General features: G+C 38.7%; 1 protein-coding gene across 6 annotated transcripts in view; it reads right to left on the bottom strand.

The window, feature by feature from the left end:
- Positions 1-7,078: 7,078 nt before the first annotated feature.
- LOC137627804 (guanylate kinase) overlaps positions 7,079-23,075 on the bottom strand; it is a 121,549-nt gene continuing 105,552 nt past the window's right edge. For all 6 annotated transcript variants that reach the window (XM_068359209.1, XM_068359175.1, XM_068359192.1 and 3 more), the window contains 3 exons: positions 20,723-20,914; positions 20,222-20,373; positions 7,079-9,459 (listed from right to left, as the gene is read on the bottom strand). In XM_068359209.1, coding sequence (XP_068215310.1) covers positions 9,265-9,459; positions 20,222-20,373; positions 20,723-20,914 — 539 coding nt within the window. In that variant the 3' untranslated portion in view covers positions 7,079-9,264. The remainder of the gene's footprint in view (positions 9,460-20,221; positions 20,374-20,722; positions 20,915-23,075) is intronic.

Below are 23,075 nucleotides of genomic sequence, written 5' to 3'. Positions count from 1 at the left end.
CTTCCCGGATCCGACGTTTCTCGCCAAAAATGAACTACCCACCAAGAGATGGGGCCCTTGGAGACTCTGCCCCCTGAAAGAAGATGCCTCTCTATGTCCGGTAGAGAGCCTCAAGGTCTATCTTCGTAGAACTTCTGACTTTGGTGGAGGCCAACTCTTCAAAGGAGAAACATCGGGTAGCGACCTGTCACTGAAACAACTAAGAGCGAAAATCACCTACTTCAGTCGCAGAGCGGATCCTGACAGTACACCCGCAGGTCATGATCCTAGAAAAGTCGCATCGTCTCTGAATTTTTTCCAGAGCATGGATTTCGAAAGCCTCAAGAGTTTCACAGGCTGGAAATCCTCGCGTGTTTTCTTCAAGCACTACGCGAAGCAAGTGCATGAAGTCAAACATTTCGTGGTAGCCGCAGGTAGTGTTATGAAACCTGCAATTAACTCTGCATAGAACAGTGAGTTACTTGGGACTTTAACTCTTCAGGTGCCTATGTTGACCCTCGTGTGATACGTAGTGATTTCAGGGACACTTAGTGTTTTTCATAGACTGTTCTTTACAAGGTGAAATGTCATAGTCGTCACATGAGTACCGCATGCCTAGAGCATGATGTGTTTTTTCCTTATTAAAGACTGACGTTCCTATGGAACCTGTGCCTTCTAATAATTTGAAATTTTCTTTCAGATTCAAGAGCGAAGTCTTTCATTACTATGTACATTATAAATTATTGTAAATTAATTTTACAACCCTTATTGCATTTATTTTACTATATCCTGCAATTGTGAAATAAAATTTCTATTTTATTACTTGTGCGTCTCACTCCGCTCCTACTTATACTATGAAATACATGGTTGTCATAGTTTCATTATCCCCTTTCTTTTAAAATAATGAAGAATAATAGGTTCAATCCATATTATATACTCACCTATGCTGTGTAATATTCCTAACTGAATACTTACTTGCGCTATATCTTCGAGACCAGATCGTTCTCTTGCTATGAAATGCAGTGCCTAACCACCACTTTTCTGCTATTGAGAATGTTCCTATATGAATATCAACCATTCTGTCTTGTCTCCGAGTTCTTCACTTTCTCTCCGCAAGGTGGGTAGCCCTTCGATGACCACTTTGATCTTCGGCATGGTCCGTTAGGACTTCTCTGCCAAGGGGGGCAGGAAGTTACATCCCCACGGAACCTCTATCGAGGTCACTATGCTTACCTTATTCAAAGCCCTCGGCACTTACTCTACTAGGGGAAATCTACCATGATACATTGATTCTCTGGTATTCTTCCATCAGGACACCATGGCTTGAGCGCAAAAAACGGATTTTGAGCGAAGCGAAAAATCTATTTTTGGGTGAGATAGCCATGGCGTCCTGATGGACCCTCCCTGCTACTTTCGTCCAGCCTTTCAGGCCCCACCCTGTCCTGCTGTATCATGGTGATCGGCAAGCAACTGGCATCAGGATGAGGACGGACGTGACGTCATTTAGCAATGGCGCCCGTTTGTTTACGTTTCGAGTACCAAAAGTAGCCACGGACGAGTATAGCTGTGGAACGGCTCCCTAGCTATTCTCCGCCCCTCCATATCGAAGTGTTAACTCTATGTGGGGTGCAGATAGCTATGTGGCGCGTTAATACATGCGTCCCCTGTTGATATAAGATGTCTTAAAGGGAAACCTTTAGGATACTCGCTCCAGAAGTTAGAATTCTGTGATAACCTGTGGTTAAATTCTCTGGGAATATTTTAGTAGTTAATATACCCAAGGAAGCTACCAATAAGGAACCTTCCATCAGGACGCCATGGCTATCTCACCCAAAAATAGATTTTTCGCTTCGCTCAAAATCCGTTTATTAACAAATGTGCAACAACACCTGCTAACTCCCCAAAAGATGCCACAAGAAAGTCTATCTATTGTATCTTCCAAGGCACTTCTCCCAATTTTGGAGGGTAACCTACATGAAAAAAAAAAGAAAAAAAAAGGGGGGGGGACTTCTCTTCTCTTAGCACCTCTCACTCTGAGGAGGGATTCATCCGGGTTTGGTTGATACTGCTAGTGTGCCACAGCCCACCCTCCCCAGTTACCTTCCATAAATGAAGCTTCATATGCCGAATCCCCTACTACTGCTACCTCAGCAGTCACCAAGGCAACCGGAGAAAGCAGCAGGGCTTATCGGAGGTGCGTCACACTCGCTTGCCATTCATTCCTATGTCTAACACACACTTTTGTCTTTCTTGCATCTATCCTTCTATCACCTAAAGCTTTCTTCACAATCCACCCACCCAAACCTTGACGTTTTTCTTGTACTCCTCTCATCAACTCTTACATGTATCACCTTCTGCAGATGGCCATTTTCTATTCTATGTAGCGAAACCACCTCATCATATTCATACCCACTCTAGCAGGTAATTAATTTCTTACACCCATTCTCACCCTCACTACTTTTTTCCTAACCCTATCAAATAGAGATACACCAGCCATACTCCTGACATTTTATCTCGATCACATTCAATTTTTCTCCGTCACTTTCATCCCCCACAACTTTGATCCATACATCAGAATTGGTATAATCACTTTCTCATATAGAAAACTCTGCAATCATTCCTAACCCTTAATTCTTTACCACTCCCTTCACTGTCCCTAGCACTTTACATCCTCAATTCACTCTTTGGCATACATCTGCATCCACTCCATCATTTGCAGGAACAACAGACCCCAATTACTTAAACTAATCTAATTCAAGTAACTCTCCACTCAACCTAGCAAGAAAAAAAAATAGTTCATTATACTACTTTCCTAAGGGTTCAGTGGGTTGGAGATAGTCCTGAATGGTTCCTAACTAAATAAGTTTGTTTGTGACAAAATTTTCAATGGAATCTGCTGCTTCAGTAAGAAGAGATGATTGGGGGTTTTCAATATACAGTATCTGACAAATGCATATTTCACATTACAATTCATCTCTAAGTCACAAAACTTTCCATTTTTCATGTACGAAGGAAAAGTACCCCAATTTACATGCTTCTGTTTTTGTATGAGTACTGCTCCCCATTTTTTACAAGAATGATGGCTCCTGTATAGTAGTTGTCTCTCCTTGCCATTTGGATTAATTTCTATCCAGATGTTTGGCTTGTAATGGACAATTCAAATTATCCAAGACATTTAGGGATGATGTTGACCCCTTTTCCTTTACAGATAGAAAAGAGGAATCTGTCTCTACAGCACTATTTAAAACAGTTCAAGATGGGGGAAACTGCTTTTGACTTCTATGTGGATGAGACTTCTCAATACCATGACATATTTGAAGATATTTTTAGCTTAACCCTGGATAGGTACGATGGGTCGTTTGCGACCCCGAGCGTAAAAAAAAAACAGGTTTTTCTCACGTGACTCACCCCCGTGACTGAATTTGTGGGTGATCGACCTGCAGGAGGTGTCTCCCCTACACGCTCTAGTAGTGTCCAGATGTGCATTGCTGTAGCTGTACTCCTTCCCCGATTTCTGAGACGCGTCGGGGTCGTTCGCGACCGAGTTTACCCTTCTAAGGTAGTTTGCATAATTATCAAAGTTATTACGTATTATGAAATTGTCGTAGAATGGTGCAACTTGTATAGGTTATCAGTTGTGGAAAGTCTTGGTGGATTGTTTGGCTACCATGTGCATGATTTTTTTTTTAGTTAAAATGTCGTTCATCACCACGAGGACCATTTTACCGCGAGTGCCCCTTTTTCATTTTTTTGCCAAGTCATTTTTCCGTAAGATATTGCCAAATAGGGTCGTAAAACTTTTGCTTGTTTAGTGTTGGAAAGTGTGTCTAGATGATCTGGCTACCCATGCATGACTTTGTTTTTGTCAGATACGACGTAGTTATTGGTATATTGGGTATTTAACTGCGGTTACCAATTTCTGTTTTTTTTCAATATTTGTAAAAATTACTACGTAGTAAGGAATTGCCGTATATTATTCATTTTTTTTTCATGTTTATGTGTTAGAAAGTGTGCCTTGATGGTTGGGCTAACACGTGCATGTCTTTTTTTTTATCTGAGATGCCGTATATTAGAATGTCGGGCATTTTACCGCGAGTGTCCCTTTTTCATTTTTTTTCATTTTTGTGCCAAGTCATTTTTCCGTAAGATATTGCGAAAGTGTCGTAAAACTTTTGCTTTTTTAGTGTTGGAAAGTGTGTCTAGATGATCTGGCTACCCATGCGTGATTTTGTTTTTGTCAGATACGACGTAGTTATTGGTATATTGGGTATTTAACTGCGGTTGCCAATTTCTGGTTTTTTTTTCAATATGTAAAAATTTACTACGTAGTAAGGAATTGCCGTATATTATTGATTTTTTTTTCATGTTTATGTGTTAGAAAGTGTGCCTTGATGGTTGGGCTAACACGTGCATGTCTTTTTTTTTTATCTGAGATGCCGTATATTAGAATGTTGGGCATTTTTCCGCGAGTGCCCCTTTTTATTTGTTTTGCATTTTTTTGCTTAGTCATGTTACCGTAAGGAATTGGCAAGTAGTGTCGCAAAACTTATATTTTTATAGTGTTGGAAAGTGTTTCTAGATGATCTGGCTACCCATGCCTATTTTTTTTTAGCCAGATATGGCGTATATATAAGTATGTGTTCGATTTTCCTGTGATTGCCATTTTTTCGTTTTTTTCCCATTTCTTTCAAAATTACTACGTACTAAGGAACTATCACAGAGTAATATTTCATTTATATGTTTATTTGTCGGAAAATGTGCCTTGATGGTTTGCCTAGCACGTGGCTGAAATTTTTTTTTTTCTGAAATGCCGTATATTAGAATGGCCATTTTTCCACGAGTGCCCCTTTTTATTTGTTTTGCATTTTTTTGCTTAGTCATGTTACCGTAAGGAATTGGCAAGTAGTGTCGCAAAACTTATAATTTTATAGTGTTGGAAAGTGTTTCTAGATGATCTGGCTACCCATGCCTATCTTCTTTTTTTAGCCAGATATAGCGTATATATAGGTATGTGTTCGATTTTCCTGTGATTGCCATTTTTTCGTTTTTTCCCATTTCTTTCAAAATTACTACGTACTAAGGAACTATCACAGAGTAATTATTCATTTAGATGTTTATTTGTCGGAAAATGTGCCTTGATGGTTTGCCTAGCACGTGGCTGAATTTTTTTTTTCTGAAATGCCGTATATTAGAATGTTAGCCATTTTTCCGCGAGTGCCCCTTTTTATTTGTTTTGCATTTTTTTGCTTAGTCATGTTACCGTAAGGAATTGGCAAGTACTGTCGCAAAACTTATATTTTTATAGTGTTGGAAAGTGTTTCTAGATGATCTGGCTACCCATGCCTATCTTTTTTTTAGCCAGATATGGCGTATATATAGGTATGTGTTCGATTTTCCGGTGATTGCCATTTTTTCGTTTTTTCCCAATTCTTTCAAAATTACTACGTACTAAGTAACTATCACAGAGTAATGATTCCTCTAGATGTTTATTTGTTGGAAAATTTTGTTTACTTTTTTTTTTTTGATTGAATATCAATTTTTTTTAGCTAAAATATTATATTGTTTTACATTTTTTTTTTTTCGATTTTATTTCCCTTCAAAAAAATTTTTTTTGGGTCAGAATTTTAATTTTATAGTCGTAAAATAATCGTCAATTATCCAGCAACCCACCATACAATTTTTATGCATATCCAATAATAATTAGATTAGTAAATAACACCTTGAAATTGACATACCCTTCCTACATTTCAAGTGGCAGATTAGGGAGTCTGAGTCAGTGTGGTTGGCGGCCATTTTGTGGACATATCCGAAGCGTAAGCTGCCCTATCTATATATATTCTTGTTCCCTATAGAATTTGTGATATTTTGGTATATTTTTACCTGCATAAATATCATATTATATATTAAATATATGTATTTTTTTACGAAATTTCTAAGTACTCAAAAAATTACCTTTAGATATGGCCCCTGATATAAATGTAATTTACAAAATAATGAAGATTTTTTTACATATTTCTATTTTAGGATAACATATGTTTATTCCCTAAAAAAATTAGCCACTTCCTATTTCATTTGGGTACCCAAAAAAATTCATGAAATTTGGACAAATTTTTTTGGCCAAAAAAAGTTACCCTTTTTTTCTCATTTCAGATCTTCACCTCCATGAGTCTGACTTCATCCAAAATACATCAAGATGTGTCCTAAACATTCAAGAATCAATTCCTAAAAGGAATTGTGTATATATGTATAAACTTTTTTTTATGAATTTTTATGTCAGGTCTTTTTTTTTTCTACTTAATTTTTTAAAATATTTATAATAAATAGTTTTTCTGCAGATGAGTAGTATTTGTCTTTACAGTTGTTTTAAGCATTCATTGAAGTTTTTTTTGGCAAAAGAAAAAAGGAGGTTACTGCAAAAACTGATTTTTCAAGAATTTTTTTTGGCGTCGGGGTCGTTCGCGTCCGAGTATACCCTTAAAGGGGTGTCCGAGGAGCGTACCTATCCAGGGTTAAGGCTGTCTAAGCATCTTTACAGATGCATTTCAGTCATTCTTAGGATAAGTTTCTCAATCCAAATAATATAGTGATTTCTACATTCTCAGAAATGGAAAGTTGTTTGCTTGTGGGACAATTACCAACATTATTCATAACTCCTTATTGTCCCCAGAAAACAGGAAAATTTAATTTTTTTACCCACTATTTAGTCTTACTCATTTTGCATAAATAATATATATCATTTTCTTTTTTATTGATTTTCTATTGGGTGGCTATGTATATATGATAAATTTAATCATAGTAATGTAGTTATTTTCTTTTTCCCATTATAGTACCAATTCTTTCTATATGTGTTTTTACCTGTTCCTCCCTATTACATATGTCTACATTAGCCGAGGCTACACTTCATTCCTTTACTTTATGTGATACCCACAACTCTGTCTCTGTGATTTAATTACTGATCAGTTCACAAAACCTTTATATTCTTTTATGTAGTAAACACCTGTTGCAAAAAAAAAAAATACATTTACCAAAAACATGAACTGGAATTTTCATGCTGTACCAGTTAAACTTTAGTATTTAAAATGTGAATAAAACTTGTAAATATATGGCATGTAAAGTGAATAAGACTTTTACATATAAGTCCTGTTTATTTTCATCATCAAATTTTCAAATTATTAGCATTATTACTTGCTTACTGAATATATACATTTAGTACATATACTTTTTAACAGCACATGCAATACACATTTACTAATGTACTTTTTTGCACAGGGAAAATCTACTTTATAAAGTTTAATGGGATTTATTTGTTTTCTATATTCTACACAAAATAATCTACATAACATATCTATCTAAAAATTAATCTAGGAATGCATTACCTATAAAAAAATATCTTAAAATTGTAATGGGGAAAGACTGGAAGGCAATAAAAATATGAAAAGATTAAATTCCTTTTGGTATAAAACTTATACTGTATAAACAAATGCTGTGCACTACTCAGAGCTGCATCACACATTATTATTATTACCAGAACAGCTACATCACAAAGTATCCATTAATGGTGATTATGTACTATACTGTGAATACTGAAGAGTCACGGTTATTTTATTGATAAAATTTTCATATTTATAAAAGAAAGAGGCAAACACATAAAAGAAATGTGAGCTCAACATGGTATGAAATAAATACTAGATGTTTATTCTAATGGTAGTTCTTTAGTTCTTGATTATAGTTTCAAGAATAAAAATTGTACCTTATCCCTACAGTGCATTTAATGGTGCATATACAATAGTGGTTGGCAAATCTGGCAACTTTTTGCATTCATTTGTGTACAATGCATACCCTACTCTAAATGAAAACCTACAAAAGTCACACTTATTAAGTAAACCATAAAAGCCTCCATAACACCAGTCATATAATCCCAAAAAGAAACATTAGGATTAAATTCTAAATGTGAAAAAACCCAAGCTGAAATTTTTTTTAAATTGATACTTGTACTTTAATAATTAATATGAACTCATTTCTTTGCATAATTCAAATACCTGATATTTCACAAAAATAAATCAACAATAGCCATTGCCAATTACAAGGGTGTGTCTAAAATTCCTGTGGTTAAACTTTTCTTTATTTAGTAGTTATTAGATATCTTCTTTATTTAATGGTATTAGACACCTTCAAAAGTTTATCAGTATTTTTCTCTCAGAGCACAGTAGTTAACCTCAAAACATTAATTTCAAAAGCAGTAGCTCGACAGAATAATTACTCCTATCTAGTAATATCAATTTAAATTACATATTTATTTTTCTGTCTCAAAGCAGAACAAAATAAACATTGTGTTATATGAACTAAAAAAAAGAAAATGTTAGCTCCTTAAGAGTTGGATATAATCTTTTTATGAAACTGTCCATTTTGCTGAGAATGGAAAACGAAAACATAAAAGGTCAAACCCAAGACCAAACTATACGTGTTTATCTAATTATAACGTACTCTGATCATTCAGCTAACGTTAGAAGTTGAATAGAATTATATGTAAAGCATTTGTTTTGTTGATGTTAACCCCCTACACAAATCGATTAGGAGTAGTCATTTTTCAAACAGCTTTGTTTAACCTACAATACTGTGTAATGAATTTTGTGAGCTGCCTGAAATTATTTCCGTGTAATAGCTGCTTTATGCACACTATAATGCTTGATGCCTAACATACTGTGCTGTGTTTTTTTAAAATGGGAAATAAATGCATACTACAAAATGCTGGGTTTTAACCTACAGGCAATTTAAACTACTTCATTCCCATATTACTGAACACTAAAATCCAAGCCAAAAATTAAATGGCTTTGGATTTTAACCAAAATAAATTATGTTTCTACATTCTATACGGATTTCCATAAAAAATGGAAATTTTACTTTAAAGTTCATTTCAACAATATATCACAATACTGCATATATATAAGAATTGTTATACATTTCACCTGTTACTGCATTCATTCTGAAATGCACAATAATATTTCACATTCTTTAATGTACCAATCAAGTAGATCTAATTCAAGTTTATATATTCAAATGTTTTAAATAATTATCTGGAATAAATTACTGGCCATCTTTGTTCTAGTTTCAACTGCAAACTAGAGTAGCATATAAAAATCACAACACCTTGTAAATATAAAACTCATCTCAGATTAAAATAAATTATGCCAAAAAACTAAAGGCATTCATAAAAATTAAAATGCAGAGGAAATGCTAGTCAAAATGAAATAAAAATATCAAATTCTATATAAAAATTCATACATATCATTCACTCTCTACAATGGGTTTAATGAATTCTCGAAGTTGTTCATAGGCTTCATCAACATTATCATTGATTATGATCTTGTCAAAATTTCCATCCTTAGCCCCATACTCTAATTCCTTCTTGGCTGTTTCTAAGCGTCTCATCAAACTTTCCTCAGTTTCTGTACCTCGAGCTCGTAAGCGTTGTTCAAGCTCCTGAAAAAAATACATACAGTATATATATATTCAAACCAGAAACCACTTGACTCAACATAGCAAGAATATTTTTTTATGGTAATATAACCTATTGGATGGCATGAATTTGCCCACTGACCTGAGCTAATATTATGCCAATATCTTAAAAGCAAAATTGATTTTGGGTTTAATATTGCAATGAAAAACACATTCTACACTTAGAAAATTGATGGATAGTTAATGGCAGTACACATGACCAAAAGTGTTTGAAAAACATTCATGACAATACTAACATCTACATAAATGTTATAAATTTTCACTAAACTGAATGTAAATTATGTTAAGACCATTGACCCTCTTGCGCTTTTAGGGGCTCACTAACATTACGAGATATACTGCTTTTGGCTTGGGTGAAAAGTGGCACTCTCGCAGAGAGATTTTTTGTGTGCTTTGGGATATCTAAACTACAGTAAATGTAGCGTCTGGTTTGCTGCATTAGGTTGAGCAATGATTGAACTTTCTTATAATGCAAGCAGAATATCTTTACAATACTTAAAAATATCAATAGTATCAAAAATATTTTGCGATGAAGACTTTTTTTTAAATAATCCAGAAAAAAAAGAAGTATGTTTGAGGACCTTTTTTGGGGAGTTAAAGTGCTGTGTGGTCGCCAAGGACTTGTCTATAAAAGGCTAGATCAAGGAATCATCTATGACATGAGAACCAAAGAAATATTGTCTCCCATGCTCTAGGGCCAGTGTATCAATGAGCAAAGACTCGGTATGTATAGGTGAGACCTCACAAGTTCAGGCTCAGACCTCACAAGTTCAGGCTCACTTGAGTTTGCAACAACTCCCAAGTAGCTGAAAGTTGTCTGCTATGAGTGAGTATGCACAGCTTCCAGAAAGCACCCATGGCCGGCATACCTACGTCACAACCCTCAACCACCATTCATGTCTAAGCATTCTAGTTCTGTTTGTTTCTTGCTCTCCAAATATTAGCTCGTTGTGTATCTGATAATTTCATATGTACACTTAAGCAGGACTGGCACGCTGATTTGACCACGATTGGCACGAAAGCGCCAATGCTTAACGTGTATGGGGGGGGGGGGGGTAAACAGGACAAACCCGGCGCAACTAGCCTGTCCTCTCATCCTGTCAGCATGCTTGACCGGATTGACCAGTCTCTTGCTTGTGGGGGCACCAATTAGCATGGTGACAGGGTTGACTCACCTATTTTGACACAGTATTCAATACTTCATCCCTTGATCAGAGCACTTTTTACATTATAATGATGAACTGGTTGCATTCCACAATCTTTTGACTTATTAGTGTATTAAAACCTTTTTTGGCTTTATCATTGTTATATTATAGATAGCTTTTTCTTTTCCAAACTATGTAGTCTCCTACAGTAAAATCAAAAGATTAATGAGGGTACTAATCCTGCTCAGGTGGTGATGGGAGGAGATAGTAAAGAACTTAGGAGGAGTAATCCCGGTCTATGATTAGCAAAGCGTTTAATCAGACCTATATCACTAGATGCAACCCACAGGATCAAACAATGTTATACATACTTTTAAAATTTATTTAGAATTTTTTCTTCAAATATTATAAATTTTCTCCACAAAGACATATATGCATCGCTTTATGTCCTTCAGTTTGTTAATTACAGTATTTCACTTAATGTAAGCATTAGCTCTCTTCTCTATCGATAGTTTTGTCCATGCAAAAAAGCACAGAATGTATATCTAATGTTGTTAATGGTCTTTGAGTATGTTGCTTTAATTTTTCATTACTAATTTTTTTTGGGGGGCTCAAGCCATGTCGTCCTGATGGAAGGTTCCTTCAGTAGCTTCCTTAGGGTATATATGACTACAGTAGATATTTCCAGAGAATTAAACTAAAGGTTTCACAGAATTCTAACTTCTGGCGCGAGTACCCTAAAGGTTTCCCTCTGGGATATCATATATCAACAGGGGACGCATGCATTAACACGCCACAAGGCTATCTGCACCCCACATAGCGATTACGCTTCGAGGGGGAAAGGTGGCGAGATAACTGAGGAGCCGCTCCAAAGTTACCCTCCTTCGTTACTGTTACGGTACTCGCAACGTAAACAAACAGCGGCCATAGCTGTCCGCCATACTGTGTGACGTCACGTCCGTCCTCATTCCTACTCCTGTAGCTTTCTACAACAGTTGGTTTTTCCCAGTGATCGCAATTTATCTCTTGCATCCTTCGCCATGTCGCAACCTTCAGCCTCGCCTTCTTCTGGAAAGTTGAGTACCAGGTTCTTGTATTGTTTAAATAAGCTCTGGCCGTAAAGTAACAATTTTTTACCCTTAAATCTTGTGTTTTGTGGCAGAGCTGTGCCTTGCCCGGAGACGCCATTTTATGACGCTGCTGTTCGCCTCGCATGCTTTATTTAGTTAGCCAGAACAGCCCTCCCGGTCTTATAACTAATTAATATCATTAGTTATTTAGTCTTCATTGCTAGCAATTAGTTATATTATGCCGATGGTATTCTTCGGCGTTCTTAGTTAGCCGACCCCATACTAGACTTCTAGCCTAGCCTAGGCCACAGCCTAGTGACCATGTTTACTTCTGCATGGTATAATAAGTGTTCCTAGAGTTAATGTTAATGAAGATATAGGCATTCTTAAACATATACAAGATTCAGTGTTGCACATGTACTTTCGCCTTCTAGGGATCATACAAGGGACCGTGCCTGGTCCATCCATGTCACACTCCCCTAACCCAACGTTGGGGCCCTTGTATGCTTCCTTATCTCCCCTGTTACCTTCGGGTAACCTCCCTCTGGGTAGCTTTGCTATATCTTTGCCCCCTTACCCGGAATAATTTTCGCGTAGGTTAGGCTAGATCGTTCTTCCCTCTTCCCTACCATAGTATATGGGGGGACCTTGGACAGAACCCCAGAGTATCTATCGTTTATCCCAGTCCACCTTTAGGGAACGCATTTCCCTTAAGGTATCGACTGAGACTGAAGGTGGAAGGACTCTGCCCTTCCCCCTAGACTGCACTTGGTTTGGGACACGTCCCTTCCTCCCTGTAGCCTAGCGATATGTCTTCCCAGCCCTCCCTAATGTAGGAGAAGACTCTCCTGGATTAGGTTAGGCTTGGGGATTCTGTTTTATTATAGTTTAGGACAGTACACCAGTGCTGTGCCTACTCTGAGCTAACCTCCCCTAGGGTTGGAGAGCGTTTCTCTCCTGCCTGGGTAGTCTAGTGCCTAACAGATTCCCCCCACCCCTTGGGAGCCTTAGGGTTGTGACCCCTTCTGCTCCCTCAAAGACCCCTAACCCCCTCCCCACTCTATCCCTTTGTGTTGGCTTGCCTTCACACCCCTGTCCGCTGTCCTACAACTCTTCCCCTGGGGAGAGTTGTAGGTTAGGCTGCGCTCTTCTGCTTGGTTGGCCGCTCTGCTACACTTCCCCCTTATAGTCGAACTATGGGGTAGTGCCGGCGGCCGGCCTGCCGGTGGAAGATCCCCCTCTCCTTTTCGAGTGTCCTCTGATCCTCCCTTGGATTACCACAGGTATCCACCCGTCTGCCGGCTCCCTGCCGCCGGATGATAGGTGTATCCCCTCCTATCATGAGAGCACTCCTTCCAGAGGGAAGCCGGTCGGGTATCGGACATTACCCTTCCCTACTCCCTCCTTACCTTTCTCTCTCCTATCATGGTGCCGGTCCACTGCCGCCTCTGCCTGCCGGCGCTGGCCGCCGACACCCCAGGTGACCTTCCTACTTCATAGGATGTTCCTATCTGAGGATTACCTAAGGCGGCAGCCTGCCGGCTGCCGGGGGCCGCCGCCTCTTGCCGACGCTGCCGCCAACATCTCAAGTAACCCTCCCCTCCATCTTATGCAACCAGCTAGGTTCACCAGCGCCGACAGCCTGCCGGCTGCCGGAGGTCGCCGCCCTGCCGGCGACCCACCGCCGTGCCGGCGATCGCCTTCCTAGGAGTCTCCTACCTCTCTGCTGCTCAGTATGTAGCCTTTGATGGATTCACCCCGCTGGACCGGCCTCCAGCTTGCCGCCGGTCTGCCAGCGCCGCCCCTGCGGCTTCCATGGACAAGCACCCCTCCTCCCGGCTGCCGGCCCCGTGCCGGCAGTCGATCTAATACAGCCGGATAGCCTGACCGCTCTTTCTTTGGTATTTCATACCTTAAAAACAGTGGCTGGGGTGTACGGTTGTACAGTACAATATTTCCAGCATACTCTGTGCTTCTCAGTGCAGTCTCTTGCCGGGACCTACACAAATAAAAAGGGGGTTTATCATATTCCTTTTTCTCCGTAGGTTCTGAACGATTTCAGATCCTCTCCACTCTGTAGACAATTCCTTTATAAGGAAGCCTAAGTTTGGCTCATCCATAAGGATACTATTCCCTCCTTTAGAACCTCAAGCCCTAAGGAATTGACTGCAGAAAAGGTCACGGTAACTGGCTGGACGGGATTCACAAGTATGTGTCTTCCTACTTCCTTTCTAGCTCACCTATCCTGAGCTCACATAAAACCAATTCTACAGATTAGTGAATCTTAATCTTAAGAGTAATGTAAGCCATAACTCTGTCTTCCATGTACTCATGATCTCTTTCTTTTACAGGAGGAGAAAGTGAAGTGTGAGAGCTCCTTCTGCGGAGTTCACCACCCGGACTTCTACGGGCATAAGGCGTGCCACGCCCCCTGTGCAGCAAAAAAGGGCAATCTCAAGTACTGGGATCCGCAGCCCTGTTCAACCTGCAAAGGCCTTCTTGATGAGGCGTTTGACAACCCTCTGTCCGCGGAGGCCAGGGACAACGCTCGAGAGAAACTGCGCAAGTGGGTGCGCGGTTTCCAGAAGAACGCCACCATGCTTTATTTAGCCAGCAGAACGACTTTCACGGTTTTTAGCTTTAATGAATTATAGCTATTTAGGCAAAATTATACTAGTGAAGATATGATTATGCATACAATTTCCTCTTCCTACATGTGTCAATCGTATACGCTAGAGTCTCGGCGATTATAGGTAGCCGAGATCTCGCCCCGCGCAAGGAAGGAAGTCCACCTAACCTTCTCAGTAGGGAAGCTAGATGCAGATATCGCGGGACGGCAGTTCAGCGAGAATCTCCCTAAGCTGTCAGACTTTCTCTTGCGCAGGGAGCAAGAGACGAAGGAGAGGCTTACTGCCTCCCTGTCCCTACAGAACTGCATCGAGATGTGTGCAGGGCACAAAAGCACCCCAGACATGCTTACAGTCCTGGCCAAAATGCATATTCTGTCTCTCCATCACTTTCATTCCCCACAACTCCGATCCATACATCACAGTTGGTACAATCAATTTCTCATATAGAACTCTCTTAATATTCATGCCCAACCCTCTATTTTTTACTACTCCCTTAACTGCCCCCAACACTTTGCAACCTTCATTCACTCTCTGACGTACATCTGCTTCCACTCCACCATTTGCTGCAACAACAGACCCCAAGTACTTAAACTGATCCACCTCCTCAAGTAACTCTCCATTCAACATGACATTCAACCTCACACCACCTTGTACATCTCATAACCTTACTCTTACCCACATTAACTCTCAACTTCCTTCTCTCACATACCCTTCCAAATTCTGTCACTAATCAGCCAAGCTTCTTTTCCGAGTCTGCAACCAGTACAGTATCATCTGCAAACAACAACTGATTTACCTCCCATTCATGATCATTCTCATCTACCAGTTTCAATCCTCGTTCAAGCACTCGAGTATTCACCTTTCTCACCACTCCATCAACATACAAGTTAAACAACCATGGCGACATCACACATCCCTGTCTCAGCTCCACTCTCACCGGAAACCAATCGCTCACTTCATTTCCTATCCTAACGCACGCTTTACTACCTTTGTAGAAACTTTTCACTGGTTGCAACAACCTTCCACTAATTCTATATAACCTCATCACATTCCACATCACTTCCCTATCAACTCTATCATACGCTTTTTCCAGATCCATAAACGCAACATACGCCTCCTTACCTTTGGCTAAATATTTCTCACATATCTGCCTAACTGTAAAAATCTGATTCATACAACCCCTACCTCTTCTAAAACCACCCTGTACTTCTAAGATTGCATTCTCTGTTTTATCCTTAATCCTATTAATCAGTACTCTACCACTCACTTTTCCAACCACACTCAACAAACTAATACCCCTTGAATTACAACACTCATGCACATCTCCCTTACCCTTATATAGTGGTACAATACATGCACAAACCCAATCTACTGGTACCATTGACAATATAAAACATATTAAACAATCTCACCAACCATTCAAATACAGTCACACCCCCTTCCTTCAACATCTCGGCTCTCACACCATCCATACCAAGTGCTTTTCCTACTCTCATTTCATCTAGTGCTCTACTCACTTCCTCTCATAGTCTCTTCCATTCTCATCTCCCATCACTGGCACCTCAACACCTGCAACAGCAATTATATCTGCCTCCATATTATCCTCAACATTCAGTAAACTTTCAAAATATTCCGCCCACATTTCCTTGCCTCCTCTCCTTTTAACAACCTTCCATTTCCATCTTTCCCTGTCTCTTCAATTCTCGAACCAGCCTTCCTCACTCTCTTCACTTCTATCCAAAACTTCTTATTCCCTTCATATGAAAGACCCATTCCCTGACCCTACCTCAAGTCAACCGCCCTCTTTGCCTCAGTTACCTTGCGCTTTACTTTCACATTTTTCTCTCTATATCTTTCATACTTCTCTACACTATTACTCTGCAGCCATTCTTTAAATGCAATCTTTTTCTCTTCCACTTTTACCTTCACTCCTTCATTCCACCATCCACTTCCCTTCCTCAAGCTGCCTCCAACAAACTTCTTGTTACACACATCACTTGCAATCCCACCAAAATTTTCTTTTACCAACTTCCACTCCTCCTCTAAATTACCAGTTTCTCTTACTTTCACTCTGTCATATACCATTTTCAATCTTTCTTGATATTCATTTTTTACCTTCGGTTTTATCAACTCTTCAACCCTCACTGGCTCCCTTTGACATCCCCCACTCTTTCGCTATAACTAAATTTCCTTCCACCAATGATCAGACATACCGTTAGCCATACCCCTAAACACGTGCACGTCTTTCAATCTTCCAAACATTCTTTTAGCTATCAACACAATCCATTAATTCCCTTTCTACCACTCTTCCATTTGCTACTCTTACCCATGTATACTTTTTTTTATCTTTCTTTTTGAAAAAGCTAGAACTTATCACCATCTCTTGCTCAACACACATATCTACCAGTTTCTCACCACTAATTTTCACCTGGTACGCCATACTTCCCAATGACACCTTCTACCTCTCCAGCACCCACTCTAGCAATTAAGTCACCCATGACAACTATATAATTCCTTCTACCCAGTCCTTCTACACACCTAGTTAATTCATTCCAGAACTCATTCTGCTTTTCTTCACTTTTCTCACCACCTGACCCACACGCACTAACAAAAGTCTAACATTCCCTACCCAACCTAACCCTTACCCACCTTAACCTAGATGATATCTCCTTCCATTCCACTACTTTACCTGTCATCCATTCACTCAGCAATAAAGTCACACCCTCTCTTGCTCTTCCCCTATCAATCCCAGACACTCTACCAGTCACTTCACCAAACATCACTTCACCTTTCCCTTTTATTCTTGTCTCACACAAAGCCAATGTATCCATCCTTCTATTCCTAAACATACTTCCAATCTCACATCTTTTACTCTCTATCGTACTACATCCATGCACATTCAGACACCCCGAAACTAGAGTGCGGGGAGCAGGTACTCTCCCCTCAGCTCCACCACTTCGATGTCTCACAGGAGTATATAATACAGGAGAGGGGGTTCCCAGGGGGGGGGGAGGTTGGCAACTCTTCCCCTGAAGGTGCTAAGTTTCATGTTAGTTCACAGGGTGTCCATGTTTAGGAGGGAGAACTTACTTAGTCTCCGTGGGTTGGGTGTACGAGAATTTTGGTTATCCTTAGACTTTTGAGACAAGTTCGTGAAAGTTATTGTTACCTGGCTGAAAGATAAGGGATCAGAGTAAAGGGTAGTTAGATCCATAACTAATGCCCTTCTGCCTGGTATTGCAAAGATAATCTTAGTGATGATGAAAGACCCTTCTTCCCGACTCAATGGTAGGGAAGGGGAGTTACTCTTATCAGACTGTTTCGTCCCCAAGTGGCCCTGGTAACAAGGGTGTCGATAGTTCTTTGGGGTATGGAATCCTAGTATATCCGACCAGAGCCTGCTCCAAGATCTCCAACTAGACCTGAACCTTCATGAAGACTATAGGAACTGTTTTCAAGATTGTCAAATAGTTCTTGGCCAAAGAGGCATGGTCTTGGAAATCTCTCCATACTAAAGTTAATTTAGTAGAAGTTTAGGATTCTTATGCGACATGTCAAGCAAACTCATTGTGACTGGTCTAAGAGTGATCCTCTTGGTGTGAAGGTCTCTTCTGGTTCATCATGAGGGGTACTAGGCCTGTTGATTTTTCTTATTCACAGTTAGGCGAGGTGTCCACCTGACTCCCTAGTATCTCCTGATTTTTATTTTGCAGATGAGGGAGTAGGATGTTGGTCTTTACCATAGTTCTGGCTGAAATTGTGTTCACAAGCAGTTTGGCACTATAAATGATTCATGGTAGGGATATCATTCAAGGGCAAGCTTCATTAGGAGATATGGAGGACAGCTCTCATAGTGCTTCTAGGATAGTACTCATGTGTAGTCATGACTGCTTATACTCAGTGATGTCTTGATTCTTCTGGAGGAACATCTGGATTATACATCTTCGCTAACCTCCTTACCAGGTTTCCTGAATATGGTAGATGTGATTATTCCCCTTAGGTCCTCATAACTAGGTGATTTCTTTCTTAGAGAGGCTTGTAGCCTTTCTAGACTAGGAAGGAAGCACCGAAGTCCTGTTTAGCCAAAGAACAGGGAAAAACAGGAGGGCAACTTACAACTTATCAGTGAGCATATTCTCAGTGTGTTATGTCTCTCCCAGGGACAAGGGAAGCCAAGTTTCTTCTGACCGGGTAGGGGTTCAGCGTATATCTTCTGACGCTAAACACCACTTGCCTCGCGGATACTATGGTAGACCTTCTTTCTCGGGAATGGGTAATATTTTTCCCAGATGAAAAGGTTCTGTCATCAAACCCTGGTTCGAAAAGGATTACTTTGTTGAAAAATAAAAGTTGTCGGTTTATGGTTCGACATCTAGTTGTCACCAGCTGGGGTTGGCTCCCTACCAAGATAGGGCAGAGAGGACCCATGTCTCAAGAGACTAGTCCTCCTGTCACAATCTTGAGTCCTGGCAGGGGTATAGGTTATAAACAGTAACTTTTTGAAAGGTATAATCTTAAAGATCTTCTCTAAGGCTGACTATGCCAATAATACAAAATAAAAAGGAAAAGGAGATGGGGGGAGATCCAAAAGAGCTCCCTCCCAGTTTCTATACTTATAATGCACCAGGTGGGAAGGAAGTACATCCCCAAATGGGACAGGATGTACAAGAAAGTGGATTCACCAGACCTGCCACCGCCCCATTAAATCACCGTAATGTTTTTACAAATGAAAAATGGGACGTTCAAGGCAATCAGGGTTCTGTTGTTAATCTTGATAAAAGGTTTGATGACCTCCTCCTTTGCCAGAGAAACAGGACAAAGTCTACTTTAAGGTAATTAGATAGTTCAGAGAGGAAAGATTTACCTCTTAACTTCATGGAGACTTCCTTCCCCCTAAGGAAGACTCCCCAGCATGAAGCATGATGCAATCAACTAAAATTTAGAAGTCTGTTAGTAGAAAATATGATCACTAGTAACCCCATTAAATGACTCAGGTTTATATAGCTAGGAAAAATGCAATTATATAAAATGAGTAGTTTATTCAAAATTAACGATTATACACTGTTGATAGTTTCTAATATTTCTATTTTTTTTATTATTGAAGGACAAGTAGTATTATAAATGAGAACACAGTGAACACATGTAAGTTCACTTTGGCAGGAAAACAGGGAAAAATCAAGATTAATTTGAAATGTTCTCTTACCCAATTCAATTTTAGCAGTAAATACAACAAATCATCTATTTTTCTAATGTAAGTGATTGCAACCCAAAAACATTATGCTTACCAGTTCAGTGATTGGTAACAAATTTCAAGATATCTTAAAACCACTAACATAATTATAAAAACTGTCACAAAACTAGACATTCATTGCTGCGGAACATGTCTGTATGCTTTACTGTCAATTTTAGACTGCGTAAGTGATGGCAGCATCTCATTGTTGTTAAGTGCTAGTCTCACTGCTTTACTAGATGCATCAGTGTAATGGAAGGAAAGAAACAAAAATTCCTTAATTTTAGGAATACTGTTGACATCCCAAGCTTCCTGAGATGGAAATACGGTAATATGAACAGGGAAGGCTAATAGAAATAATAAAGAAATTGAACATCCATAACACTGCTAGTAAAACTGTTCCAGTTTTGCAGCAAAAGGAAAAAAGAAGACCGGTACTGGTTAGTGTAATATTGTGAAATCTCAACAGAAAAGCCACTTACTGACAGCAAACCAAGTAGGCTACTGTTACCACTGCCTAAACGATGTGAGTAAAAACCCTTTAAAACACAATTCTGCAAACAATTTATAATGAAAAAAATAGTTTTACACAACATTATAATATATAAATTTATGGATCTCCTTTAGTGTATGGCTATGACTATTTCTTACCTCTATTGATGGTGGTTGAATGAAAAGATAATATGGCTGAAGTTCTGAATCTTTCACCTGTATGACTCCTTGCATATCAATATCTAATATGCAAATTCTGCCACTACTTGAAACATCATCAACTGCCTTTTTACTTGTACCATACAAGTTTCCTATAAGAGAAACAAAACACTATTGTAATAAAGTTTAGGAATTCGATACTGTCCAAAATTTATTAAAAGTTTTAGGTAGTGCAAAACATCAACAGTAATTAGAATTTACCAATAAAACTGTAAACTTCCAACAGTAGGTATAATTTTTATCATACAAATAAAATTGAGACCTCTCCAATCATGTAAAGAACATGAAGAAAACAACAATATAATAGGTGTTTAGTGTCCCAAGTCATGAAAATAAGCATAAAAACCCCTAAAAAGAGAATAACATAAGTCTTGACATTCTTTAAAATTTGTATTGTCTCTTTAGATAGTCAAATAGATCTATCCAAATATTAATAATTACCAGAATATTCTGCATGCTCTATAAATTCTCCATTTTCAATAGCTTCTTGCATTTCCTCCTTTGAAACAAAGTAGTAATGTGTACCATGTTCTTCTCCTGGCCTTGATGATCGAGTTGTGTGAGATACAGAAAAACCAAAGTGAGGCCCAAACTCTTCTAGGAGTTTCTTCAACAATGTGGATTTACCAGCACCTGAAATAGATTGCAAATTATGTGAGGCCAATATACAGAAATAATGCATAATCTTTCCTTTGCAATACAGTTTCTATCTATCTATCTATCTATATATATATATACAGTATATATATATATATATATATATATACATATATATATATACATATATATATATATATATATATATATACATATATATATATATATATACATATATATATATATATACATATATATATATATACATATATATATATATACATATATATATATATATATATATATACATATATATATATATATAATATATATATATATATATATATATATATATATATATATATATATATATATATATATATATATATATATATTTCTATATACAGTAGGGTCCCGAATTATGCGAGAATTTGGTCGATCAATGACTTCATATAAATGGAAAATCTCATATTTTGAAACACACAACTAACAAATAATTCCATTTGGGCCATGGCAACCAGCAACTTACCTATTCAAACGTGTTTACCACCCATTTCCAATACTTTCTATGTACTATACTGTATTATTTTATAATATCAAATTGTTCTTGTAAATAAATCAAACATTTAATATACTTTAAAGTTCTAATAACTTGAAAAAAAGGTTAAAGTTACAACAAGGATGTGTGTAAACACCGTATATTTCCCGTTATAACACGACCCAAAATACAGACAAATTTTAATGTTTGTCATATCTATTGTATAAGACAACTGGTGAATAGCAAAACCATCACTGTATAGAGTAGCTTTTTTTGGGCTCAAGCCATGACGTCCTGATGGAAGGTTCCTTTAGTAGCTTCCCAAGGGTATATATGACTACAGTGATATTCCCAGAGAATCAAACCAAAGGTTTCACAGAATTCTAACTTCTGGCGCGAGTACCCTTAAGATTTACTCTCAAGGATATTGTATATAATCAGGGGACGTATTCTTGACACGCCACATGGCAATCTACACCCCGAATAGCCTTTACGCTTCGAGGGGGATACGTGGCAGAATTAGAAGGGTAGCTGCATTAGAGGTTACCCTGGTTCCCCTACTACTATCGTATCACAACCACGCCAATTCCCTCTGGCGGTCATTCCTTATTATGTAGCGCCTCGCTACAGTGGTGTTCCCTGTTGATCTGACATTTTTGATCAATTTCTAAGGATCTTTATGCTTTCTACAGCTTCTTTCTCCATCTAGAAAGTTGTGTATTCATTCTTTACATTGTGTATTTTAGTTCCAGCCTCACAATAAAATTAGTGTAATTATTGTGTTTGGATCTACGCCGGTTACCGGTGTCGCCATAGGCACCGTCGTTCATTGGGCATGTGTTATTTAATTAGCAGAACGACATTTCCGGTTTAAATAGCATTTTCTGGGCTTCGACCCGCGCCGCCCAGTGAAATGCTCCTTTAACATCATTTCTAAGGTAAAAACTGCTATAAATTTACCAGAGAAAAATTGTATAGGAATGCTAGGTTGAACCCAGCTCGCTCACCTTAATAAGGTGTCGGTATAATACTGGGGCGCTGAATAAATCACAACCAGAGGCCTCGCACCATTTAGATATCTCCTGACAAAATCCCGAACAGCGAGGTGCCGTTCAACATCCTACTACTACTAGCGATCCCACGCCAGTGACGTCACTCCTTTAATAGCACGCAACTTTCTAGCCGTATTTTGCCTTAGTGTGTGAATTTCGCTGGTTTTTTCTGGATTTACCTCAAGATGTCGGACTCCACTGTCACTCCATCTAAGTTAAGTACCAGATCTATGAGTTTTGAGATTTTGGAGGGGGCCTTGCCCTTTTTGCTTATATTTTACAGTTTTATTTTTCATGACCCCGCGTGGGTCTCTCATGGCGCCCGGCTCCCTCCTATCTCTCTCTCGTTCGTTCTTAACGATTTTCAATGAGTCCTCCATACTGATTGTTTCTCGTTATGAACTTTATGGGTATCCACGGTTCACACACCGTATTCGTTTTTTATATTGTCCTGTTATTATGATAACAGTTATTACATATACGTGCGTATTATCGGTAGGTTGGCATGCCTGGTCGCCTTCGGGCGTTCTTATTCCACTATATTCTTTCTTGGATTATTTACGTTCGCACGCCACGGACTTGCTTATCATTTTAACGTCATTAGTTT

This window comes from Palaemon carinicauda, chromosome 2, assembly GCF_036898095.1.
Source record: "Palaemon carinicauda isolate YSFRI2023 chromosome 2, ASM3689809v2, whole genome shotgun sequence".
In the NCBI taxonomy this organism is placed as follows: domain Eukaryota; kingdom Metazoa; phylum Arthropoda; class Malacostraca; order Decapoda; family Palaemonidae; genus Palaemon; species Palaemon carinicauda.
Note: the sequence above shows the minus strand (reverse complement) of the source record. Positions and strands in the feature narration are given on the sequence as shown.